This window comes from Aptenodytes forsteri, unplaced genomic scaffold (assembly GCF_000699145.1).
Source record: "Aptenodytes forsteri isolate BGI_AS27 unplaced genomic scaffold, ASM69914v1 Scaffold116, whole genome shotgun sequence".
Classification (NCBI taxonomy): Eukaryota; Metazoa; Chordata; class Aves; order Sphenisciformes; family Spheniscidae; genus Aptenodytes; species Aptenodytes forsteri.
Genome location: NW_008795491.1, coordinates 594557 through 618021, shown reverse-complemented (window position 1 = coordinate 618021; position 23465 = coordinate 594557). Strand labels below are relative to the sequence as shown.

The following is a 23465-nucleotide window of genomic DNA, read 5'->3' as shown; positions in this document are numbered from 1 at the left end:
CGCCTCGCCGCGGGGCAGCGAGCCGGCGGGAATGGAGCCGTCCCGGTTCCACCGTAAAGCCTTGCTTAGCAGTTGGCCTAGCAAAACGGTCGCGTCTGCCCCGCCTCGGCGCCCTTCCCGCCCCCCGCCTGACACGCTCTCCGCCTGTACCGGCCGCGCCCGGGTTTTCCGCGGGGCAGCAGTCCTTGCTCTGGCCTGCGGTGCGTTGTCTGTCAGGGTAGTATTTCTGTCTCTTCCGACCTTCTGATTTAATGAGTGTGTTGTCTGACGTCTTGCTTCTTGAGCAGTGAGCCGAGTCCTGACATTGACTGCTGTTCTTGTTTTTCAGGAATAGCGTCAGAGGCTTAAGTCCGTTTGCTAATGAAGAGTATGAATGGTGTACGTAGAGTTGACCTAGAGGTTTATTAGCATTGCCATTTATGTTTTCTATGGTTTCTGCCTTTTCATTCTACAATACAGAGAATACGAATGAAAGATTTGTATTTGGGTTAGAGTTAAAGCTGTGCTGTGAAATAATCTTTCTCAGCTAAGGTGAAGATCTTTATATGAGCAGTGCAGATAAATGATTTTAAAATTAAAAGGAAAAACAAAGGAATAGCTAAGAGAAGAAAAGGTTTCCCTGTACAAATAAAGGTTTGTACGTAACTTCAACACAGAATTATTTAAAGATGAGCATTTCTAAAATTTGTCTTAGAACCACAGAATAGTTTGGGTTGGAAGGTACCTTTAAAGATCTCCTAGTCCAACCACCCTGCCATGGCCAGGGGCATCTTCCACTAGATCAGTCAAAGCCCTGTCCAGCCTGACCTTGACAGGTTATCCATCACCAGTGATGTATACTGTACAGCTTCCACTGAATCTTTTTGTACTTCCCATGTATTTATTAAAAGATTAATATGTCTTGAAATTTCTTACGGTTCAGTTCAAGAAAAGTTCCTAGGCTGCAGATCTTGTCACCAGCAGGAAATTGCTGGAAGTTGCTCACCTGAACATTCCTCGGCAGATCTTTTAGATGAACCTGTTCTAATCTGTGGCTTCAAGCAGTGAACAAAGGGTTTTCATGATAAGAGGCATAAATTATCTCAGAAGATCTAAAACACACATACAGAAAATGAGATAAAAGAAGTTATTACCTCACCTCTAGTAAGTGTCTTGAAAAGGTAGGTACTATAGAAGTACAACATCACCTTGCTGTTCTTCATAGTACTTAAAAGCATTTGAGATTGTAGAAAAAAAGGCAAGAGACCCTTGATGATCAGTGACACGTTTATGTTGCTCATTTTAGCACTTATGTATAACACTAACGTTTATATCTAGCAAAAAGAGTATGGCAAGCGTACGAGATCTTGTGAGAATTTTTTCCTCTGCTTATCCATGTCGCTTGTTAGAGGTTACTCTGTATGCTTCAAGGAACCTGACGTAAGATAGAATCTTTTAATGAGATTTTTCTCATGATTTTATGTCAAAGGAGATGAAAATAAGATCCCTCAGTCTTGTGGTGTTTGAATTTCCTCAGGGAAGACAATAACCCTCATGGCATATCCAGGACTTTGGATTCTCCATAATGCTACCTCTGGTGTCGTGGCTCTTTAGAAAAAAAGTTGCTGTCTTGTGGGATTAGCAGTCATGAGCTGTAGTTGATGACACTTTCTTTTTAGCTGACACTTGACTGAGATAGGAAACAGCTGCTGTCTGTATATCATCAAATGGAAGAGAGTAGAGCTACACCTCCAATTTGTTCTCTTTCTCTAAAGAAAATGAGCTGCAACTGTGGCAAGCCAGTAGCTCTGTGAATAGCATAATTTCTGAAGCGTAATTTCCAAAGGACTTTATCCCTTGGAATTTTCCATCCCATTGTCTCCCAGGCTTCCTTACCAGATCCTTCCTAAGCAAGTCAAAACTTGTGCTGTGTGAATGGCCCGCTGCTGCCAAACAGAATATATATAAGCTGGCTTCTACCTGTCTTTTTCTTTATGTGAAAGCACAATTTGTGTTTATTTTTTTCCTGTTCATTGCCAGTGGGTAGAAAAAAAGTACTATTTTAACTTAAACCAACTTTGAAAGCAGGTAGAAGCTGCTGAATGGATTAAAAAGTTACTGGAAACAGAAGGGATGCAATATAGTGACACAGCTGCTTTATTTAGAAGCAGAAGATGTATTGTTTACTGACTTTCAAAAATCATTGTGTTTATGTTCTCCAAAAGAGCTTTCAGGAGTCTTTAAGTACAAAGTTTTGTGTTTGGCTTATTCAAAGTTATAAGGAGGAATCAATCCTGATTCAAACTTGCTATTAGCTTTGTTTTTCTCATGGCCTAAAGGTAGATAGGATTAAAAACATCTCCTAGTTCATCTTACAGGCTTAAGGTGTCTTTGTATTGTGAATTTATTTCAGAATAATGATGGACAACTTTTTGCATCTTAGTATTGTAGTGCTATCAGGCATTGAATTTTTTGATTAAGAAGCAATTAGAATTTCAGGGAGTTACAGCTGCAGTAACAAATTTTTCATCTGATAAAGCCTTTGCTACCCAGCTAATCCGATTTTGCTGGGAATCTGAGCATTTTGCTCTTACACCAAAGCTGTAATTCAAGAAGGTGCTAGGACCTCCTTTGCCACCAATCATGCAACAGCTGACTCGCGTCCCTCCACTCAATGCTTGTTGACCCCCATGGCAGCTCTGGCATGGCCCTAGCAGTAGGAGCAAACACCGCTAATTGAGGAGAAAGCAAGAAGGATCTGCTCGCCGTGTACCTTTCCTCCCGTCAGAATAACAAGCTTGTCAGACAATTGAAAAGGAGAGAGGAAAAGAGAAATAGGAGATGCAGTGTGGCTAGGTAGGGACAGTGAAGTATGTTGTTTACTGTACCACACTAGTAGTGGTGCTTAGTAAATCTCATACCGTCTGTAACTGCACTTGTAAATAGCAATGCTACTGTGGAGTAGGCATGTTGTGAGTTACTACTTGAAGTGTTCAGTATGGATACTTCTGTGTGAGTTTACAAGATGTGTAACTACATCATCAATATTTTGCTTTTGTGATTATGGAACAGAAGAAACTATTTGTTCTGCCATTGTGAGGTGCATCTCTTGATCTGATTTGGGAAGAGTAGGATGCAATGAGCCTGCTTTTACAAATTTTACCATGTACCCGCACAGTCCGGGAATGACACCAGTTGTGAGAAACCATTTCTTTGTGGAGTGCCGAGCAGTTCTTACTAAACATCTTGGGCATGCTGTCTACTATTAAACTTCTTAATTTTATTCAGTAATAGCATGAGAAGTAGGGATCACATTTTTCCGCAGGCCATTTGTATTTAATAATGGGCTGATTATACATTGTAGATTTGCCACTCATGATCCAAACTCTAAGTTGAACAAAAAACGAAGTTATAAAATAGTCACTGTCACAATTTAATTTTTTCATTGGCTGCAGCGTTAGACACCGTGCACATCCACTGTAATAGTTACAGTGTGGAATACTTTTTTCTGCTGATACACAGAGCTTGGTGTTCAAACTCACCAAAAGTTTTCATTTTCAACTTTGTGACAGGGAAAGAAGGGGGAAACAGCTGTCGTCTTGCTAAAAACGTTACCTGTCTTACAGATGTTAAGAATCCAAACCACGCACCTGAACTCTGCCAAACAAGAGACCTACAGAGGTGCTGTAGGCCTGCCCAGTGCCATGGGACATCAGAGACTTAGCAGAGCTTTTCATTATTTCTTGACTAACTAAGTATGTTTTTTCCTGATAGAGAAGTATTTATTTTTCATGTTTTAAAGAGATGGTTCTATTATTAATGAACAAAGTATATTAATCGTGTACATAAAATGTTACTAATTTTTTTTAATTCTTAGGTAAATTAAAAGATAAGCTTTTTGGGCAGCCTTTAGAACAGAAAGAACATACTATCCCTTTGCTGCATGCAGCAACTTCTTAGGCTTTTTGTAAGGATATTCAGGAATGGAGTTCAGCTTTGAATTGCACAGGCTTTCTGTGGGGATAAGAGACATTCAGAGAAATAGAAGGCATGTGTTTTATTCCTGTTGTGCTATGGAGCCACTCTCTAGTTAGTTTTTGATTCTTGCTTGTGAGTTTGGTATGATAGAACTTTCACCATAACATTATTTCCTTAAATTTATCAAACACCGACAGATAGAATGTTAGCTGTATTGCAAATGTCAAAGTATTCAATACAACAAAGCAAAAATATTTCAGTATCTTCCTTTTTGAGAACTTTGACTTTCTTCCATGTCCATGTTTATAAAATGTTACTAATTTTTTTTAATTCTTAGGTAAATTAAAAGATAAGCTTTTTGGGCAGCCTTTAGAACAGAAAGAACATACTATCCCTTTGCTGCATGCAGCAACTTCTTAGGCTTTTTGTAAGGATATTCAGGAATGGAGTTCAGCTTTGAATTGCACAGGCTTTCTGTGGGGATAAGAGACATTCAGAGAAATAGAAGGCATGTGTTTTATTCCTGTTGTGCTATGGAGCCACTCTCTAGTTAGATTCTTGCTTGTGAGTTTGGTATGATAGAACTTTCACCATAACATTATTTCCTTAAATTTATCAAACACCGACAGATAGAATGTTAGCTGTATTGCAAATGTCAAAGTATTCAATACAACAAAGCAAAAATATTTCAGTATCTTCCTTTTTGAGAACTTTGACTTTCTTCCATGTCCATGTTTAAATTCCTGTAGCACCTTCTGTTACAAACTCATGCTTTTTGCACGCTGCCTTTATTAGAGTAAGGATGTCATCTGATTCAAAATGTGCTGGCATGTTAGAATGACTCTTACCTCTTCCATTCACACACACAGTTTTTACTGTTTCTTGAGATTCTGTAGTAAATTTGGGGTAAACAAAGTAAGCAGTGTTGTTTTCCACTTCAGAAGGGAGAGTTAGCTAATTTGACAGAAACTATGCTGCTCAGTTATCAAAAACACAAGAATGGTACAGGCTTATAATTAGGCAGACTTCTTCGATGAACAGCAAGAGAAGCCCGAACTTACTCATTATGGGAGAAGATGTCTTTTTTCTTTACACGGATAATTTTTCCCCTTCTGTTCGTCTACACTCTGGAAATCTCTAGTGTACAGATTTTTAGGGCAGGAGAGGCAAAAGAGCTACAAATGAAGATTTATATCCTTTTAGAGAGCTCTGTAGCAATGGCTGAATAACACCTACTCTGTTCATAGTTCCAGAAACTACCTTTACTCTGGAGAGATGTTACTCTGGAGAACATACTTAGCTTCAGCATCCTAAAAAGAGGATTATAGAAATTATTCCTATTATCTAATGGGGGAGGAGAGCAGAGAAAAAAAATCTCTGTAAAATTGCAAACGGTATAATCTGCAAAGAAGACATGGAGGAAAAGATATCTTAAGCTTTTACTGCCACATCTAACGTAGGTCTATATTTGTTGAGTAAATATATGGACATACACACCTATGTCCGTATATAGCAGTTACAATACCCTCATAAAAAAGCTTAATATTGTAACTTTTACTTTGTTTTTTATTGTAAGACTTTTTGTGACATGCTGCATCTGCTAGGTGCTTACACCAAAAGATCAGTTTTGAAACTATTGTCTAGGTATTGGGATAAAGAAGAAGGAATTCAAGTGAGCATGGAACTTCAGCATTGTCACTTTGAGGTGTCATTGAAGTGTTGGTCTGTGGATTTGAATTGCAGTAAAAAACCTAAATGTGTTAAAGTCAGGAGAGCTTTTGTAGTAGAGGACAACTGTTTCCATCTGTTAATTCATTGTCTAATTGTTTAAAGAGATTGGTTATGTTTTAAACATGTATTAGTCTTCAGTTGACTGAAAAGCATACAAGTTAGTCCCTATGTGCTGAACTTGCCATTGAAAATGGGCAACATACTTCTTCAAGAAATGTCTAGGGGAAAGGTTCCCTATTACTCTAATTGAGCCTTAGCCTAAATTTTATGAATGCAAAAATACATGTTTTAGGCAGAACTTTGAGTCTTTTAGACAGAAATGTGAATGAGCATTAAATATTGTACTTAAATTCCTTGGAAACTAAATACTGGGGTGAATGTGCAGTAGACTTAAAGTAAAAAAACCTAATCATGTTGGAGCAACCAGTAACTGCTAACTGGATGGTATTTGGATACTTACTGAGCACAAACCAGTTTTGTCTAAACACCTTTTGCTTAGTTCTTCATTGTAGTTTTGCCAATAATCACTTCAAACTTAACTGATTTGCAAGTTTTTTATTTTTCTTACAGTTCTAATTAGCATGCCTCTTTTACAAATGCTTATTTTCCATTCATTTTTATCAGATTACATTTGGCAGCAGTGGGAAAACAAATTATTTCGGAATAGGTTTGAAAATAATATAATTATGTGCATGTTTTAATTAATTTTTAGAAATTGCTTTGACCTTCAGGTTGGGAGTAGTCCTACATATTTTATTTCCTATTATTTTTTTCAGTATTATACTCCTAAAAATTAGATTTAGGCTGGGGAAATAAGAATTGTGGTACCTAATGGAAACCTTGGATAATAAGCATTTTCTCTTTCAGCTTTTTAAGGACCTCTTCATTAAAATTTCATATATTGATTTCACTTTTCTATGATGGGATTTGAAGCCTACATTACTATTTTAATGTAGGCTTCTGTATTTTTATCAGCACTTGCTTAACCACAGTTTAACTACAGTGTAAGCTCTTGCTCACATTTGAATATGAGAAAGGCAGCTAAACGATCGGCTATCAGCATTTGTTTCTTCGGTTCCAGAGAACATAATCATCCATCAATTTTATAGTATTGAGGAGGAAAAAAGAAAACAAAACTGTTCTAGAAAGACTGCAGCATATTACACAAATGCGGTTATAATTTCTTTAGAATATTCCAATAATTTACCTGTGTTTGCCGACATAAATTTATTATTATAATAGTAACTGTGGGGCAAAGTTTAACAACTTGCTGGCACTATGATGGCCTCTCTTTTTATAGCATGCACAGATTAAATCATGGTCACGCTGCAATCAGAGATAGATAATCATTTTGTAAATACTGAAAGTCTAGGGAAGATTAAGCTTTGGTTTCAGTGTTGAGTCTGTTGAGATAAACTGGGAGAGCTTTTGTTTTAGGCTTTCTACCAACCCAGGGCGACAATGATACGGGGTTTATGTTGTCCTCCTGCATGTTTTTTTTCCCCCTAGAACCATGATATCAGGTGGTTTATTTTAAATGAAAGTATGTGGGGTGAGGGGAAATTCAGCAGGTCCTTCCATGACACATATAGTTGCATCAAAACTTATGATGCAATTTTTTATAGTGCTACCCAAGGGTTGCATCATTAAGTGGTTCATAATTCTGTGGTGCTGTCCACAAAGACATGGAACAAATCAGTATCTGAATCAGAGAATGTAGGAGTGATGGAACGAATAAAAAGTACAGAGGTAGATACAGTACAGAGTCTTGGCTATGGTTATTATTTTCACTGTAGAAAAAAGTTTAGGATCAGTGCATTTATTATGGCTATGTCTGCTGAGGCTGAACACACATTTACCAGTGATCGCTAAAAATTTAGGCAATCATCTGAGTGTGCCCTTTCTTTCAGCACATTGAATTAAATACTCTTATGAAGTGCAAGAGTTGTTGATAACCAGAACTCTGAGCTGCCTCTTTTTTTTTTTCTTCTCCCCAAGTGTAGTAAATTTAGTGCTGACTAAATTGCAGGAGTGACAACATTGTCTGTAATCAGGTTGACAGGGGCTGTACAAATGTTACGGCCCATCAGGATTCCCTTTCTCAGCCACATAGGAAATTTTTCACGCTAAAACAACACTTACTAAAGTATATTAAAATTGAGTTTATACTTTAGTATGTTAAACTTTTAAACGTACTATTCCATAGATGCCTTTTTTACTCCATCCACAAGCTCCTCCTTCCCTCTCTCCTCGCCCCAGAAAAAGGAGCTGTCGCACCATCTCCTGCTCCTGTGTTGTAGCAGACTCACTGATGGCATCTTCCAGAGGCAACTGGAGACCATTTCTTTCCTTATAACTCCCTGTTTTGCCCCAGTATCCTCCGCTGACAGCTACACTGTTCAGATGCGGGCTCGGATGGGAATACATTCAAATGTCTCTAGCTGTAATGTTTGTCTTCTAACTACCATATATTGGCATGAATATTTCTAATACATGCCACCACTGCTAATCTGAACACAAGAAAACTTTTAAGAGTATTCATTCTTTACGGTGTATTATATGGAATTATTTTTACTAAGATACGATATGATCAGGGAAATAATATTGAGGCATTTTTTTAAGGTCTAATTTTGGGAAGGATTTAACAGAGCCTTTGGGCATGTAGCTCTCAAAGCTAAAATCCATGGTCTTAAATTTCTAAAGACTTACAAAAAAACTTGCTCTTGCAAGTTCTGCTGAATACAATGTCTCATTAGTGCTGCAGGTGATGTGGTAGTGCTCCACAACTACCTGGAGACAGCACACAGCAGAGGGAGGGGGGAAAAAAGTGTAATTACTTAAGTAACACAGAATGTAACTACTAAGCTGTTTCCACCATGTCAGAAATGTGCCAAATGCAGACATAGAAAATTTCAGCATATATAATTAAAGCCACAGCTTGCACTGTCTAAAACAAGAATAAGATACCAGTGCTGATTCTTTTCTGCATTTGCAATCTGAGTCTTGGGAAGTTACTTGTCTTTTCACCGGCGCGTGGACACAGTCTAAAAGATAGCACCAATTTCGCCATGTGCTGAAATATCTTTATCATGGGAATGAGGCTCACAGGATCTGCATTAAGCCAGTCAACACATTTGAAAAATTCCAATTAATTACTTTTGGATCAGAGGACCCCAGTTTAACCAAATGAACTGCAACCCATCTACATTATGACATTTTCCGAATAGCTTGGTATGTGAATGCAGTATTTTTTAAAAGGATTCCGAATAATGTATGACTTATAGCAGCTTTTAGTTACATCAGTTCAAGCAGCTGGATGTGAATCGCCCTTTTCTGTAAATTCAGCTGGGCCGTAAGAATTACTTTAGATGTGAAATGTGAAGCCATCTACTTCAGAAATGATGGCTGGAAACTGGAAACAATTTCCAGTTTAAAATTGCAAACAAACTGTAAAATATGCATGTCTGTCCTTTTAAAGTGACTATATACATAAATGTGTAATTCAGAGCACATTTCAGTGGAATGGCATCTGTAATTACAGCGATGCCTTACGCTGCATATCTGGAGAAACACACGAAGAGCCCAACAAAGAACGATTATATACTGCCCCCACTGATTGACTAATAACACATTTCATGAGTATACATTTACAATCTCTGCTTAAGAGGAAGCAAGTGTACCCTTCTGCCATTTTCTTATGTTGAAGTACCCGATACTGCCAGCCTCCTTGGGAAGCAGCTGCAGGAGAAAGCTTGCAGGAATTCATGGGAACCGAGCTCTGGCAGGCACTGCGCTGTGCGATGTCGAGAGCAGCTGTCTCTCCCAGAGGACTGATCGAATTAATCAGTTGATAGGGAGTATCTGGCTTTGCTGAGAGTCAGCCACTCCTGGATCCGGCCCCGTCGCGTTCCTAGACCCGCAGGAGCCAGGAGACACTGCCTCTCGTACGTCGTAAGAGTTGCCTCGGCGGGGGAATTGAGTTTCCTGGTTTCTGAAGTTGGCAAAAGCCTGTGCCTAGTACAAAGGCAAGAGTCTACTGGTAATGATAGGCAGTGTTTTGTCCTTTGTGAATAATCTGTCCATTATTTACGACACGGTAGAACAGAAATGATGACTCAGCTAGCTAAGATAAAATACTAAACTAAACATGATTTAGCAAATGCTGTGGCTCGGGAGAAAAGCAGGTAGCCTCACCTTGTGCATCTGAGGGCTGGCTTTGGGTGTTGGATCACCGCTCCACTCATGTAGTGTCCCCTCTCCGTGTTCTCACTCACCACAGAAACCTTCCTGCATGTCAGCTGCTACGTGTAGTTGCCATTTTCTCTTTACCTTTGTCCACTGCCTACCTTCTCTCTGCATCCTAATAATCACATTTTCACCCTGTCCCTTTTTTGTCTCTCAGGCTATTATCATAGAAAGGGCGTGAGGAATGAAGGAACTGGCTTGGGAATTTTGCTCCTGCAGAAGGATGGCTGATGCAGGAGGGCTCCTGTTTCGGGCAGAAGTAAAGCGGAGAGCAGCGCATCCACCCCGACAGCTAATGCTGCCTTTGAGGGCATGCCCTTGAGGATGCTGAAATCTCTCGTACAGGCTGTGGAGGCAGAGCTGTTAGTTGCTCCTTGAGCCTCTCTATGCTGTTCCTTCTTAACGGATAGTTCCCCACCCATGGGTGGCCCGCTGGACCCCATTAACTTAGGCATTTAAATTAGTTTGTGTATCTAGCCCTGTCTGATGCATGTATTCAGGCTGGCAGTTGTATGCACATTCCGGTATTGCTTCATATGATTCATGGAGACTTCTATGTAAGCTAAGGTGTTTTGTTTTTTTTTGTTACAAGGTTTTAGATCTCAGTATCAGAAGGGTCGTGGATGTTCCAATTGCTTTGCTTCTACTAGAGCTTCTTGGTTTTGCCTCTTAATTTGCTGTTAGTGCAATACTGAAGTATTGTGATTTTCTTTTATAATTCTCCTTATCTATTTAGAGAAATTGTATTATCGGCACTTCAAAACATAAGAATTTTGTGACATAGTTGAACAGAGATGTGCCTCAGGCTATGGAAATGGGAGCTCTGATATGCTCTTAAATCCCACCCAGTTTTGCTTGAAGAAGGAAGCCACAATGTAATATCCCTTCATAAGTGCTAAGTATTTACACTTAATTAAATACTACTACTCAGCCTTCTGGGTTGAGCAGTACAAAAAAATATGGGATATTTAGACACAAATTCGTCAGAACTCCAGAACAAAGAGTGAATTTATTGTATTTGCTTTGCCATTTTTTTGGAGTTCAGACTAAATAGGCTTTGCAAATGAGGGTAGCTGAGCAAAGAGAAAATAAGGCTGTTTGAAGTAAGAAATTGCCTAGTATACTACCTGGTGCTGTTAAGTTGACCAAAATGTCAGTTGAGACATGCTAAGTTAAAAAAAACCTCAAAACAATAAAATGGCAGCTTCATGCAGCTGGATTATTTTCACATTGTAGGAAGAATCTGTCTCAGATCTGGGACTAATTGTTAGAAGCTACAAATCACAAGGACTAGTAAGCAAATATTTCTACTAAAAATTCCAGTGAACCTATTGATAAAAAATAATAAAATGTTGCTAGTGCATTATTTATTGGAATGGTGATGTGGCACTTGCTGGAAATCGGCATCAGCCATCTTTCTTCCAGATTTTGTTCTTGGTTATGGAGTTACAGCAGTCCTTACACGAGTACCTTTTCTCCCCCCATAATGTTTATACTTCTGGAAAAGATTGCTTCACGTAAGCAATGATAGGTGCTTATAAGTTAACGATTAAAGAACATGTTGGCCACACAAGACTCAGACTTTAGTTTAAAAAAAAATGCTTGTGAGATGCACTTACTGCATTTTACTGATATTTTAAACTTTAGCAAATATCCAGATGCTGTAGCAGTTTCTCAAGAATTGTTTCTTCTTATTGCTAGTAGGCAGATTAGTTTGACTATCAAGCTATAGATTTTTACTTCTCCATCCTACGGCGATTCCTTCATTTGTCCAGCATTTTCAGTATAATGAGCACTTCTAAAAAATTTGTAGTAAGGATGTTTTTAAATTTAAAATCAAATATGATTTGAAAACAAAATCAGTTATCTTTTCGTAGTTCAGGTGGGTTTAATTGTATATGCTTCTACAAATCTGTTGAATTTTGGGTGTAGTCTTCGTAAAGCAGTATATTAACAATCCTCCTACATATTTCTTGTTATTCCCTGTCTTGACTGCCGCTGGTTTAGTTGTCAAAATACTCTTCACCTCCACCTTCACCACCACCACCGTATTCTATTGATGCAAACCACAGTTACACTTATTCTTGGCTGAGAGGGAACATCTGTTTTCTGTAACTCTTAGCCTGCTGCTAATGGGTTTCCATAAACTGGCTTTGGAACAGGTGCCTGGGAGCAAAACTGTAAGGTTACCATTTTGCCTGCTATTTATTTTCCCCTCCTTGGGATGGTTGAGAAGGAAAAATTCTGTTTTTCCACCATTGTGTGCAGTGGGCTGTTAAAAGAGTTTCTGGCTCACTGGCATTGTACGTTTCATTTTTGTTTTTAATGGTTATTGTCTAGGCGGTCACTTATTTTCTCCAGCTTATGCAGCGAGGGAAGTTTTGTACTGCAAAGATGTAATTCTTCTTTTCTGATTTTCTTCCGTAGTCTGCCATCTTCAACTTTCAGAGTCTACTGACTGTAATCTTGCTGCTCATATGTACCTGTGCCTATATCAGATCCTTGGCTCCCAGCTTACTGGACAAAAATAAAACTGGGTACGTAGTCTGATCATTTTAAAAATACACCAGCTGTTTGGTTTTAACTGCAACGTTTTACTCTTAGTACCTTCTAATGATGTGTGATAATACAAATCCTATTTTGAGAAATTTCTCTCTTCTTTAAAGATAAAAATCTTCATTTTATACCTTACAATAGAAGGCAGTAAGGTATTTGCAAGCACCTAGTTGGCTATTTTTTAGTAAGAATTTATTAACTAACAAATCCAGCTAATACTGCCTTGTTAGTTATTTTCTAGATTTGCAACTTTTTCGTTAGATGCTTATTAAAGATGAGAAGTGAGTGACAGAAAGAAAACATTTTTCCTACATGCAGCTATTGCTGTAATGATTTATTTTTGATTGTTAGGGTGGGTAAGAAAACATTAACAGCAGAAGCTGGCTTTTTGTTTGTTTTCAAGATAGGCGTTTTGGAGGTACAAGTTTGAAACACAGCTTTTGCAATAATCTGTAACTGAAATTAAAAATATTTTTTAAAATAAACAACACTATCCTTACGTACAATCTCTTTAAGTCATTGTTTTGTATTCTCTAAGATGAAGGAATTTGCAGAAGAGTTTTTGACAGCTTCTACAAAATCTAACCTATTTTATTTTTTTGTCCTTTGGTCACTCTAACTTCATCTCTCACTTTTATTGCTAGGTGACCACTGTTTTTCTCCTTTGTGTTCCCCGTTGTCCTGGAATGTGATTAATGTTGCGGGGCCAATACTGCTGCAAAACGGTTCTTTTCTACCCTGCTTAGCAGGGCAATTTTTGAGGTGGTGGAAAATGGGGACAGCCACGGAGCCAAATCTGTGCCTCACTTAGGCTGTTAATACCCTTTCACCTTTTGGCTTACCAGTTTTCTTTGTGCTACAAGGAACGTGACTGGATGTTGGGTGCAATCACCAGTATGCAGAACTGTGATTTAAATGCTGTGGTTTTAAAGTAACAAATGGGCGATTTTGACCTAGAAACCACTGAGGCCATCCGTAGTATTTCAGTAATATGTCACCTAAGGTTAATACAAAGGAGATAGTAAGAAGTAGGAGGTAATTCTAGCTGGTAGTGTTCTAGCTGGAAAAAACAGACAGGCTTTTGGGCACTGGTGTTTGACTTGTCCACTTTTTCCATTAGATCATTTGCTGTTAAAGAAAATGTGTTTTCCCTAAGTATCTTCTGTCGCTTCTGCATTTAATTTTCAGAAAAAGTGTCAAGTTTTAAGTAGACTCTTGTCACCGAGAACCTTAAGTGTTTGTCTTCTGAAAACCTTTGTTGTAATTAACCTCTGGAATTGCTATTTTATCATACAAGTTTGCTTTTAGCAGTGTAAGATAAGACAGAGTACACTAGCTTTTTTTCAATTTGGAGTTCTAACATGAAAATGCTTGTGTCCTTTCATATGAGGCCATGAGGTTGCCACTGACATGAGAGATTTGATGAAAGTAAAGATGGAAAGAAAAGATGACTTCATGAAGGACTGGGAGGGGAGGGGGGGCAAGGGGAATTTGGGTGTCTGCTAGTGGAAGATAACACAATAGTCAATGAGGTATACACAGTAAGAAGTAAGAATATTTATTTTACTGATTAAAATTTTAGTGCTGTTCTTGGCAAGGAGTATTTCCTTTAATCTGGAGCTACTCTGTTTAATCTTGAGGCAAATCTGTCTGGAGTACAATAGAACTCTCTTCATAAAATGTTTTCAAAGGGTGCTGACACAGTGGAGGAGTTGGGCGTTTGATCTGTACGTTTGTATTTATATAGATGTTGGACATACTATTTTATTTTTGTTTCATATATGCGTATGTAGACTACTTTGTACTGGAGAATAAAACATTGGCCTGGAAGCAATGAAATTTGTTTCCTGAGTGGTAGATGTTTACATGGAGCTCATATGCTGTTAAACCCCTGTCCCTCTTCACTAACATATTCCATGCTCAAATGGAAATGTCTAGACATACTGGATAAAATAAATTCTAGTGATATTTCATTTTACCACAGAGATGATCTTACCTCGTTGTTCCTGCTCCAGATTAATAGCATAAAAAAGTAGCAATAAAATATTAAAGTGACAGAGAGGAGAAATGTTGAAAGTTAACTCACTATATTTCTGACGAAGTGAGTGATAACTTTGGTGAAGATTTAAATCTGTTGATAGTAAGTAAAGAAACATGTTTCTGTTGGTTGAGGGACTGTGCTGCAAAGTGATGTCACCCATCCTCATAACACTGTATTTCATCCTGTTGACTTCTGCCAAAATGTGTCTTTTCCTACCAAGCCAAACAGAATTTTAAACGTCCATTTTCCCTGACATGTCTTGAGTGTTTCCATGTGCTTTGTCCTGAGCAATAGCATTTAAGGTTGGGAAAGCAAGTGGAGATTTACTCTTTCATGCTAACTAGAGGAGAACGCGTACCACAACAAAATTCTTCCCTCCCCGCTAACCAGAACGATGTGTTAGCTTATATGCAGCAGAGGTTTCCTTTGACTTGCCATAAGCATTGCAGTCGGGTATCTCTCACACTCCCTCCTGCAGTGGCAGTGGGGTTGTCCTAGTAAACACATGGCAGCTGCATTTTGCAGCATTCCCAGTCTAGCAGCCAAAGTCTAAAGCCCCACTAACCCTTTCTCATCTTACTGGGTTCCATTTCTTTGTGTTTTTTGTTCTCCGGATAACCAACACCACTTTCATGATCAGTGCTTTTAACATTAACGCTGAAAGCCAGGAATATGCAGCAACTCCTGCACATTTTGATTTGTAGCTGCCAGAGAACAGCAGGTATGCAAGCCAGACTGACATGTTTCACCTGCATCAAAACAAGGATGAAGATGAACATGAAGGGGAGAATAAGCAACAGTGCAATTACTTTGAGTAGTTGCTTCAGGAGGAATTATTTTGGAGCAGATTCATTCATTCAAGGCAGCATCATTTCTGTAATAGTCGAACAGGTTTTGACTTGAAGAGGTGCCTGTTGTGGACCTGAGATGAACAGTAAAGGAAAAATTCAGGAGAGCAGAAGGCCTGCACAGGCTTTTCTTCCAATGTGAGCTCCCCAGTTCATAGAATCCTAGAATAGTTTGGGTTGGAAGGGACCTCTAAAGGTCATCTAGTCCAACCCCTCTCCTGTGGGCAGGGACATCTTCAACTAGATCAGGTTGCTCAGAGCCCCGTCCAGCCTGACCTGGAATGTTTCCAGGGATGGGGCATCCACCACCTCATGTTTATCCAGAGGCTGTGATTATAGCTGTTTAGAAGGTCCAGATTTCAGTTTGCTTCTGCTCAGCAGCAAGCTTTGTGGACAAACAGATGTACTGAGCTGTTCAAATAGCAGCACAAGCCTTTTAAAAAGATACTGTTGTCATCTGTTGGAAGGCTTGTCAGTCCTCATGTCAGTGGTGACTTTTAAGTTCATAAATTGTTATCCGCAGTAAGGGTAGCTGATGAAACCCATATTCTAACTATTTTGTACCTCCCACATCAGAAAGGAAAATTCCTATTTTCACCAAGAAGGGGGTTTTCTAGGGCTAGGAACAATGTACAGTACTTCAGTTATAACTTCACATTGTTACACATGGTCAAAAAAAAAACTGAGAAGGCAAAGAAATACCCTTGCTGAGATTGTGAGGCAAATTCAACAGATTTATAGACTACCTGAAGGAGTTAATATTCTTTTTCCCAGGTAAGATTCTTCAAATATGCATATGAAAAGGACAGTACTGTTTTATTTCTTTGAGTTCCTGGGCAAGTTTTTGGAGACGGCAACATGAGATGCTGAGCTGTGGAAGTTTTTGTGTTGGTTTTGCAGCATGCCATCTGCAAATCTTAATTTTACAGAGAGTAACAACAGTTTCAAGAGTCTTAAGTGCCATCCACACAGTACTATGGGGCTGTCTATATTGCTCTATAAGTTTTACACATGAATGCCTTTTTACCTGCATGCATCTTCAAAAAGTGCATAGATGTCTTCAGGTTATTTTACTGTGTGACCTTTTAGCCCGGAAGAGTGTGATGGTCTACATGCAGGGATTATTACTTCTGCTTGTGGAGCTATATAAAAGCAGAAAAAATGAGCTCTGACTATACAGAAATACTTTTGGCTTGAGGTAGAACGATCTAAAGCACAAATGAAAAAACCTGTTTTCTAAAAGTGAAAATGCTGGAATGCTGTTCGCAAAAAATTGGTCAGCAAGAGGTACATCGGTCAAAAAGCATTTCACTTTGAATTTGAAAACCACAGTCACTTGCTGCCTCTTGGAACGCTTGGAACGCAGCTTCTCAGCTGGCCGACACCAGACCTTTCAGAAATAAAGGGGAGGCTGCTAAAAGGGAAGAGGGATTGATGCTGAAGTAAACTAAGAGCATAAAAGAGGCCATAAAATATGAAGTAGCGCAGAAATTCTTTTTTTAAAAGTGCAGGATATGTTGACTACTGAAGTATGCAGCAGCAAGTGGTCCAAAACTACTTGTCTGCATTTAAGCAGGAAAAAAGTAGGCAATTACTAGAGCCCAAGAAAGGGGGAAGGCAGATAATCAAACCATTGTGGGTATGGGTTCAGAGCACTGTGGGAAAGCGCTTGGAGAACTGCCATCACAGCAGGTAGTAGATACAACCCCACAAATAATATAGACTGAAGTTACTGCTGATAAACATATCAGGAGAAGGAGGAAAAATAATTAAGTTTTTTTTAGTCCATAAATCTATAACTAGACAATATAGTTGAATCCAGATGTTTTTACTGCATTGCAACCAGTCATACTATGAAGGAAACCTTCCTGTAGATAAGCTTTCAACACAGTTTTGACCGACATTTGAAAGGCTGAAAGCTGGCTCCTAGTTCAGGATGCTTCAGTATTTCTTCCCCTCTTCCTCCTTAGCTTCTAAAGCAGGCCCTGCTCTTGTTCCTCATGAGCAGTCAGTATGACATTATTTTAGTTACACAGAGAAATTACAAATTTGTGGTGTATGTGCTTCTACATCCCTTTGGATGTGCTCTGAAAAGTTGAATCCTGCTTTTCTCCTTTGTTATTTCACTTGTGAGAACTAACGTCCTGGGCAAGCAGTATTAGAGAGACATGAGCAAGGTAAACCTTGGTAAAAGAGTAAAAACAAACCTGAAGAATTGTTTTGTTATTTATTTCAATGCAAGTATTCTATATCAGATTACACCTATGAGGTGCGCTCTGCTAGAAAAGGCATTTTTATCTGCTATCTCTAAGGGAAATACAAAAGAGAGACTACAAAGCATTAAATTTAAAGTACTCAGGTTTATCATCTCCCACACCTGCAGGAAAACTTGCTTCAAAATCTTACCATAAAAAGGTTCCCATACACAATGACATGGAGGCCTGTTGGTATTTCCTACTCCAGTATTTTTCTAGTTCTGTTTTTTTTCTTTACATAATTTTCTGTCTGGGATACTTTAATGTAGAATGTAGAATTCTGGTGAGATCTTTAGATTTGGAATACAGACTGAGTCAATGCCTCTTTGTTTTTCTTGCATGCAAAAAACCTTGCTAGACTTAGAAAGAACTTTGCCACTGGTTTAGTTCATAGCCTGTACCCCTCTATGCAGGTATCTGGTGTTTTCCGATGTCAAGAGTAGCGTCAAGTTGACAAACTACAGTTTATTTGGATTGTTTTAGCCTAGAAGAAAGAAAATCACTTGACTTAAATTATTGTATTAAACGAAGAGGCTAATGAATTTATTTTATCTTTACAGACTATTGGGAATATTCTGGAAATGCGCCAGGATTGGTAATTTTTTTTCTTTGAAATCTTTAAGACCAGTGCTTTTTCTAGAGTATGTGTTATTTATTAGGTTAATGTTTCCATGTAGCAATGAAACCCATACTTATCCATCATCTTAAAATATGCAAATTTTGCCTCCATGAAATACAGGGGGGTGGGGGGCAGCAGGGTATGACTATTTTACTTAGCATTGTGGAAGCCTGCATTTTCAAATGTCAATTCATATATGTGGTGTTATATTTGCAGAAATCTTTTGCACTTTTTACTACGTGGGATAACCAAGGGCATACTTCCTATTAACGTACAAAGAAATCAATGATTCCTTATAAATTGCTGTCTATTTGAAATTCTAATGGACTACTGACAAAAGCCAGATATTTACCTTAGAGTAATAAAACAACATGGAATTCATAATGCAGTAAGGTTCTGCTTAATCACAAATGTCTTTTTTCTCTCCTTTCTTTAATTAGCTTCTGTGCACTTCTGAATTACACAAAGCTGTTGGTGTCAAGTGGCATCTATATGGAGGCTGATCAGCTCTGTCTGATTTTAGACATTTTCCCATAACATTGATATTTATATTTATTTTAATCCTTATTCTGAATTTATTTTGAGAAGGAAATGGGAATATACAACAGAAGTTCAGTCTTAGCATTAAGGCATATCCAGGATTTTTAAAAAAATTACAAATCCATCATCAAAACGGTGTTCTTCAAATTGCATTGTTAATGCAGAGCAGAAACGTTGAACTTGTAATTCTAGATCTTCCTACTTGTCATTGAACCGAAAGGAAAAATGTATGGTTCCCTTTTCTGCATTCTCAGGCTTTGAAAGGGACGTGACATACATTTTTCAGTATGTCAAAAAGCATTGACGCAAAAACCAGTTTTTTGTGAAGACCTGTTGTTAAAATGATTGCAGATATTGTCCTATTTAGATAATAGACATAGCACCAATTTTAGTATTGTAATTGAAAGATACTGGCAAGGTGGCAGCTGTCAGAAATGAATTTTGAGCTATACCAGCAAAAAGAAATGTAAAAATTCAGCTGCATTAAGGTTTCTTCAAGGTTGAAGAGAACACCTTACCTTACCTTACGTTACCTTACGTTACCTTACCGTCTTCTTTTTAGTTCATTAAGTGCAAGCATAATTTTTCTATTAGCTATGCGCAGCAAACAGTAGAGTACATGAGGTTTTATGAGGTCCCTATCAACTTGATAAAGTTAAGAACTACAGTTCATCTGGAATATAGTCTTGCTTTCCCATCATGTACTAACATTAACACGTTTGCATTTGCTGCATCCAAGGTAATGCATGCAGTCTTGTACCCCATACTGAACTGCTTCCTTTTCTCTTTTTCATGTAAAACACTAATTTCTTTTCAGCTTACATCTAGAGTGGTCCAATTTGACTTTCTTCTAGACTGACAGATGAGGAGGTAGCATCTTAACATTCCTCCTATAGGTTTCCTTACGTAACATTACCATATCCTCAGTATGGGAAATGGGCTTTGAAGATGATTCCTGTCATTTTATTTGTGTTGGTCACAAAGGCATGTAGAAAGTGTAGGCTTTTAAAAATGAAAATGCCTGCTGGCTTCCTTTACATTTAACTTGCCCAGTATGTTTAAACAACCTTTTCACATGTGCATAAGATTTTAATAACCAGCAAGTAGTTACATACTGACAAAGTTGTGCAAAATGATGTTTAATCCTGCCACATGGTGATTTCTCTTTTAAGAAAATTAAGAGCAGGAAAGTATAACCCATATGAAAATTGTAATACTCTAAACTGTAGGAGGTGGACTTCCTCAAAAATTTATTTTAAACAGATGTGAAACTGCAGACATTAATTCATTCAGTTATTTGAAGTTTAATTAAATATATGCCAGATGATGACAACATCTTGTAATGTCACTGTGGCAGGCACTCCTGCTTATGGGAGGTGTCCTACAAGTATTTTATTTTTCTTTTGCTGTGGAAAGTTTGTTCCTCCTGTATTTGAAGGTCCTGCTGGTAAAAGATACTTTTTTTCCTGAGGATTACACCTTAATGCTAGACTTGGGAGACTTGGCATTTTTTTTTCTTTAATGTTTCTCTGAAAACTGTGTCTCAGAGAAGATGGTTTATAGTAAGACAAGAGAGCTCGCACAGCAAAAGGAAATTGAACTTTTTTTGTTTAGAGCAAACAGCTCCTGCTCTGTTTTTATGCTTCTGAATGCATAAAAACAGGAATCTTCTCACTTTAAGGAGTCATTGCTGTGTTAATGCTTCCTGACAGTTTTGTAGGCTGGAAGTACCATCCAGGGTAGGGGAGACTCTGCTCTCCAGAGAGAAGTCAGTGGATTCATGAAGAGTAATGCTTAAATAGAGGAGTAAAAACACCTGGCTAATTAAATGGAGGAAGTGTCCATGTAAATAAGTCGTAGTCTGATTAACATTACTAATATTCCCCTGATTGTGTTACAGTTCCCTACCTAAGATTCTTTTTTTTTCCATAGTTTATTTGGTGAACAAGAGACCTCTGTAACATTTTGTTCTGGACCAAATGGGTGGGAATAGATCTTTCTCAATTGCCTTTGCCACCAAATATAAGTCTGCTAACGGAGTAAACTTAACTTTCGTCCATGGTCTGCCCTGGAAAACTGTAACACTAATTTGAAAGGGTCAGAAATAGAGGTGTCTGTGCAATCTGTAATCTGTTGACCATTTTTATCACTAACCTGAAAAATCTGTGAACCAGACCCTCTCCACATGCTAACAATATTATGTCTCTCTAGCAAAGAAAAAAGACAGGCATCTGGCCATGTCTGGGCCGCTGTGAACTCCCCAGCCAGTTAGCTGGGTCCTATGTAATACCATGCATAGAAGATGCATGCTTCATATAGCAGCTGTCATGGCCAGACAGCATCGAGGTACACCTCTTCTCAGCTGACACGGAACAGCTTTTGAGCAGCGATAGCCCTTAGGCAGAACTGGGAACAGAGCCAGTAAAAGATTTGGTGTCTTGATCAGCTTTCCGATGCCTGCCTCCTGACTCTCTTTGGCACTAAGAGATAGCAGCAATATATTCTCCCCCCCCCTAATGTTTTCCTGGAAACTGCATCTCAGAAAAGATGGTTTATAGAAAGAAATAAGTCCTTGCACTGACCTTTGCTTAAAGCGAACGGCTCCAACTGTGCCTTTATGTATCAATATAGCCTACCCTACATCTTAGTTGTCCCACCCCCATGCATGTTCTTCTTCAATACACAACTGTAGTTGTAATAGCATTTCTCTGGCTAGAAATGTTGAATATTAATTTGCATGTGCAATGGCATAATTACCATGTTAGGCTAGGAGCAGCCTAGATCTGTTTAGTCATGCCTGAATTTTTGTTTGTTTTGGGTTTTTTCCCCTCCCCTCAGGTGAACGGAAGAGCCCCTACGTGGCTGTGTGCTGTGTTGTGATGGCCTTCAGCATTCTGTTTGTACAGTAGCAACAGGAGAGTGTCCCCTACACCCTGCTACCAAACAGCCAAGCATGGAAGAACTTCTGGCAGGAAAAGATGGGAAAGTGTCATCAAGTCTCCTCTCGCATGTTGGATAGCCTGTCTCTTAGTGGACACCCCCCCTCCTGCAAACAGACCATCATGTACAGTATTAGTGATCATAATGTAACTAACTCCAGATGACATATACTTACTAATGTCAAGTCAGTACTGACACTTCTGATGTAACTCTTGAAAGGGTGTCTGTTGTATATCTGAGTTTCAGGGGAGTTTTTTTTTACACCATGCAGTTGAAAAGGCTTTTAAATTTTTGTTTGATAGACCTATTTAATAAAGCTTAAAAATGATAAATCTAGCAATAGCAATAAGACCTCTCTTACAAGAATAAAGAACATTGTGACTCTAGGATATGTTTACGAAAGTATTTTCAGTTCTTACTGTCTGAACAATTCCTGTAATTTTGTGATAGCTATACTCGCATGCTAAAAACATGACCTCTGGCCTAAGTTACATTCAGCTTTTGTTTTCTAAACTTGTAATTCCTCAAATTCCATCAATATTTTTATTGTTAAGATACGAATAAAGGCAGGGACCATAATTGTAGTGATGTCTGGCTAGCTGCTGAGAAGGCACAGATGTGGGATTTGAGAACCTGGACTACTCTGAGTAAAAGATCATAGGTATTCATTTTTAGAGATGTTGGTCTCGGGTAAATCATTCCCGAACTTTTTTCAATATTGTGAAAAAAGATTCTAACGGCTCTGCTGCTGTTGTTGCATGTAATACAAGGTTGCTAAATCAGCTAAGTGAACAGTTAGCTTCTTAGGAGTCTGCAGATAAGGAAGTTGCATGTCCCAATATTCTAAAGGTTAAGGAAAACAACTAAATTAGATTACCCTCACTCTTAATAAAGATTAGATTACCTTTATTAATACTTGCCACTAGCATTTATTCTATAATTTTGCAAACTTTAAATAATCTAGTAACTTATTTTAATAGTGTCTGACAGGTGTGTTTACATCAATAGGACTTCATATTGACTGCATTTGTGAGAGTTGTCTGTCAGCAGTATTTTTTGTTGTTCTGAAAAGGTGTGTGATCAGAATGAGCTAAGCTGGCAATAAAACACACTGAAAGGTATGTAACTCTTGTCATTCTTGTTTGAAAAACTTGTTTCATAGATCCAAATTACCCTGCATTTACAAAGAAAGTGATTATTAGTTATTACCTTTGTATTATCTCACATACACCTGCATATCTAAATCACCATCAGAAGTACTCGTCCAAAACTCTTTTCTAATCTGGAGCCAGGAAAAACAGATTTCTCCAATTTAGGCCAAATAAACATTCCTGGCTGTAAACCAGGCAGGTTCAGAGGAGTACAGAGCTGTATGATGATGACCCTTCTGTGCACACATACAAGCCTTAAATTGTGCAGGAGATCTGGGGAGAGGCAAAATCTATTTCTGTAACTTTAAATGTGGATCCTGCTCCAAACATAGCATCAAAGCAACTCATTTCTGGATTTCAAAGGTGCCATTCCTAGGCTGGGGGGAGGGAAATTCCTAAGGAGTCTTGGTTTTTGACTGTCGGGTGTATACATGTTCAAAATATGCAAAGAATCATCTGATAACTTTTTATATTAAGCAATTATATTCTAGTTTTTAATATGTATAGGACTTTATTATAAATGATGGTGTTTGTATGATATTCACACATTTCCAATTCATCCGAAGCTGTTCTAGTTATCAG

At 38.3% G+C, this 23465-nt stretch overlaps 1 protein-coding gene across 1 annotated transcript; it reads left to right on the top strand.

Annotated features, from left to right (window-relative positions):
* Positions 1–31: 31 nt before the first annotated feature.
* TMEM167A (transmembrane protein 167A) lies at positions 32–22853 on the top strand. The gene is made up of 4 exons (XM_009281595.1): positions 32–217; positions 12361–12470; positions 18194–18228; positions 21631–22853. The coding sequence occupies exons 1-4, from the start codon at positions 32–34 to the stop codon at positions 21699–21701; spliced, it is 402 nt and encodes a 133-aa protein (XP_009279870.1). The 3' UTR covers positions 21702–22853.
* The last annotated feature ends 612 nt before the right edge of the window (positions 22854–23465 follow it).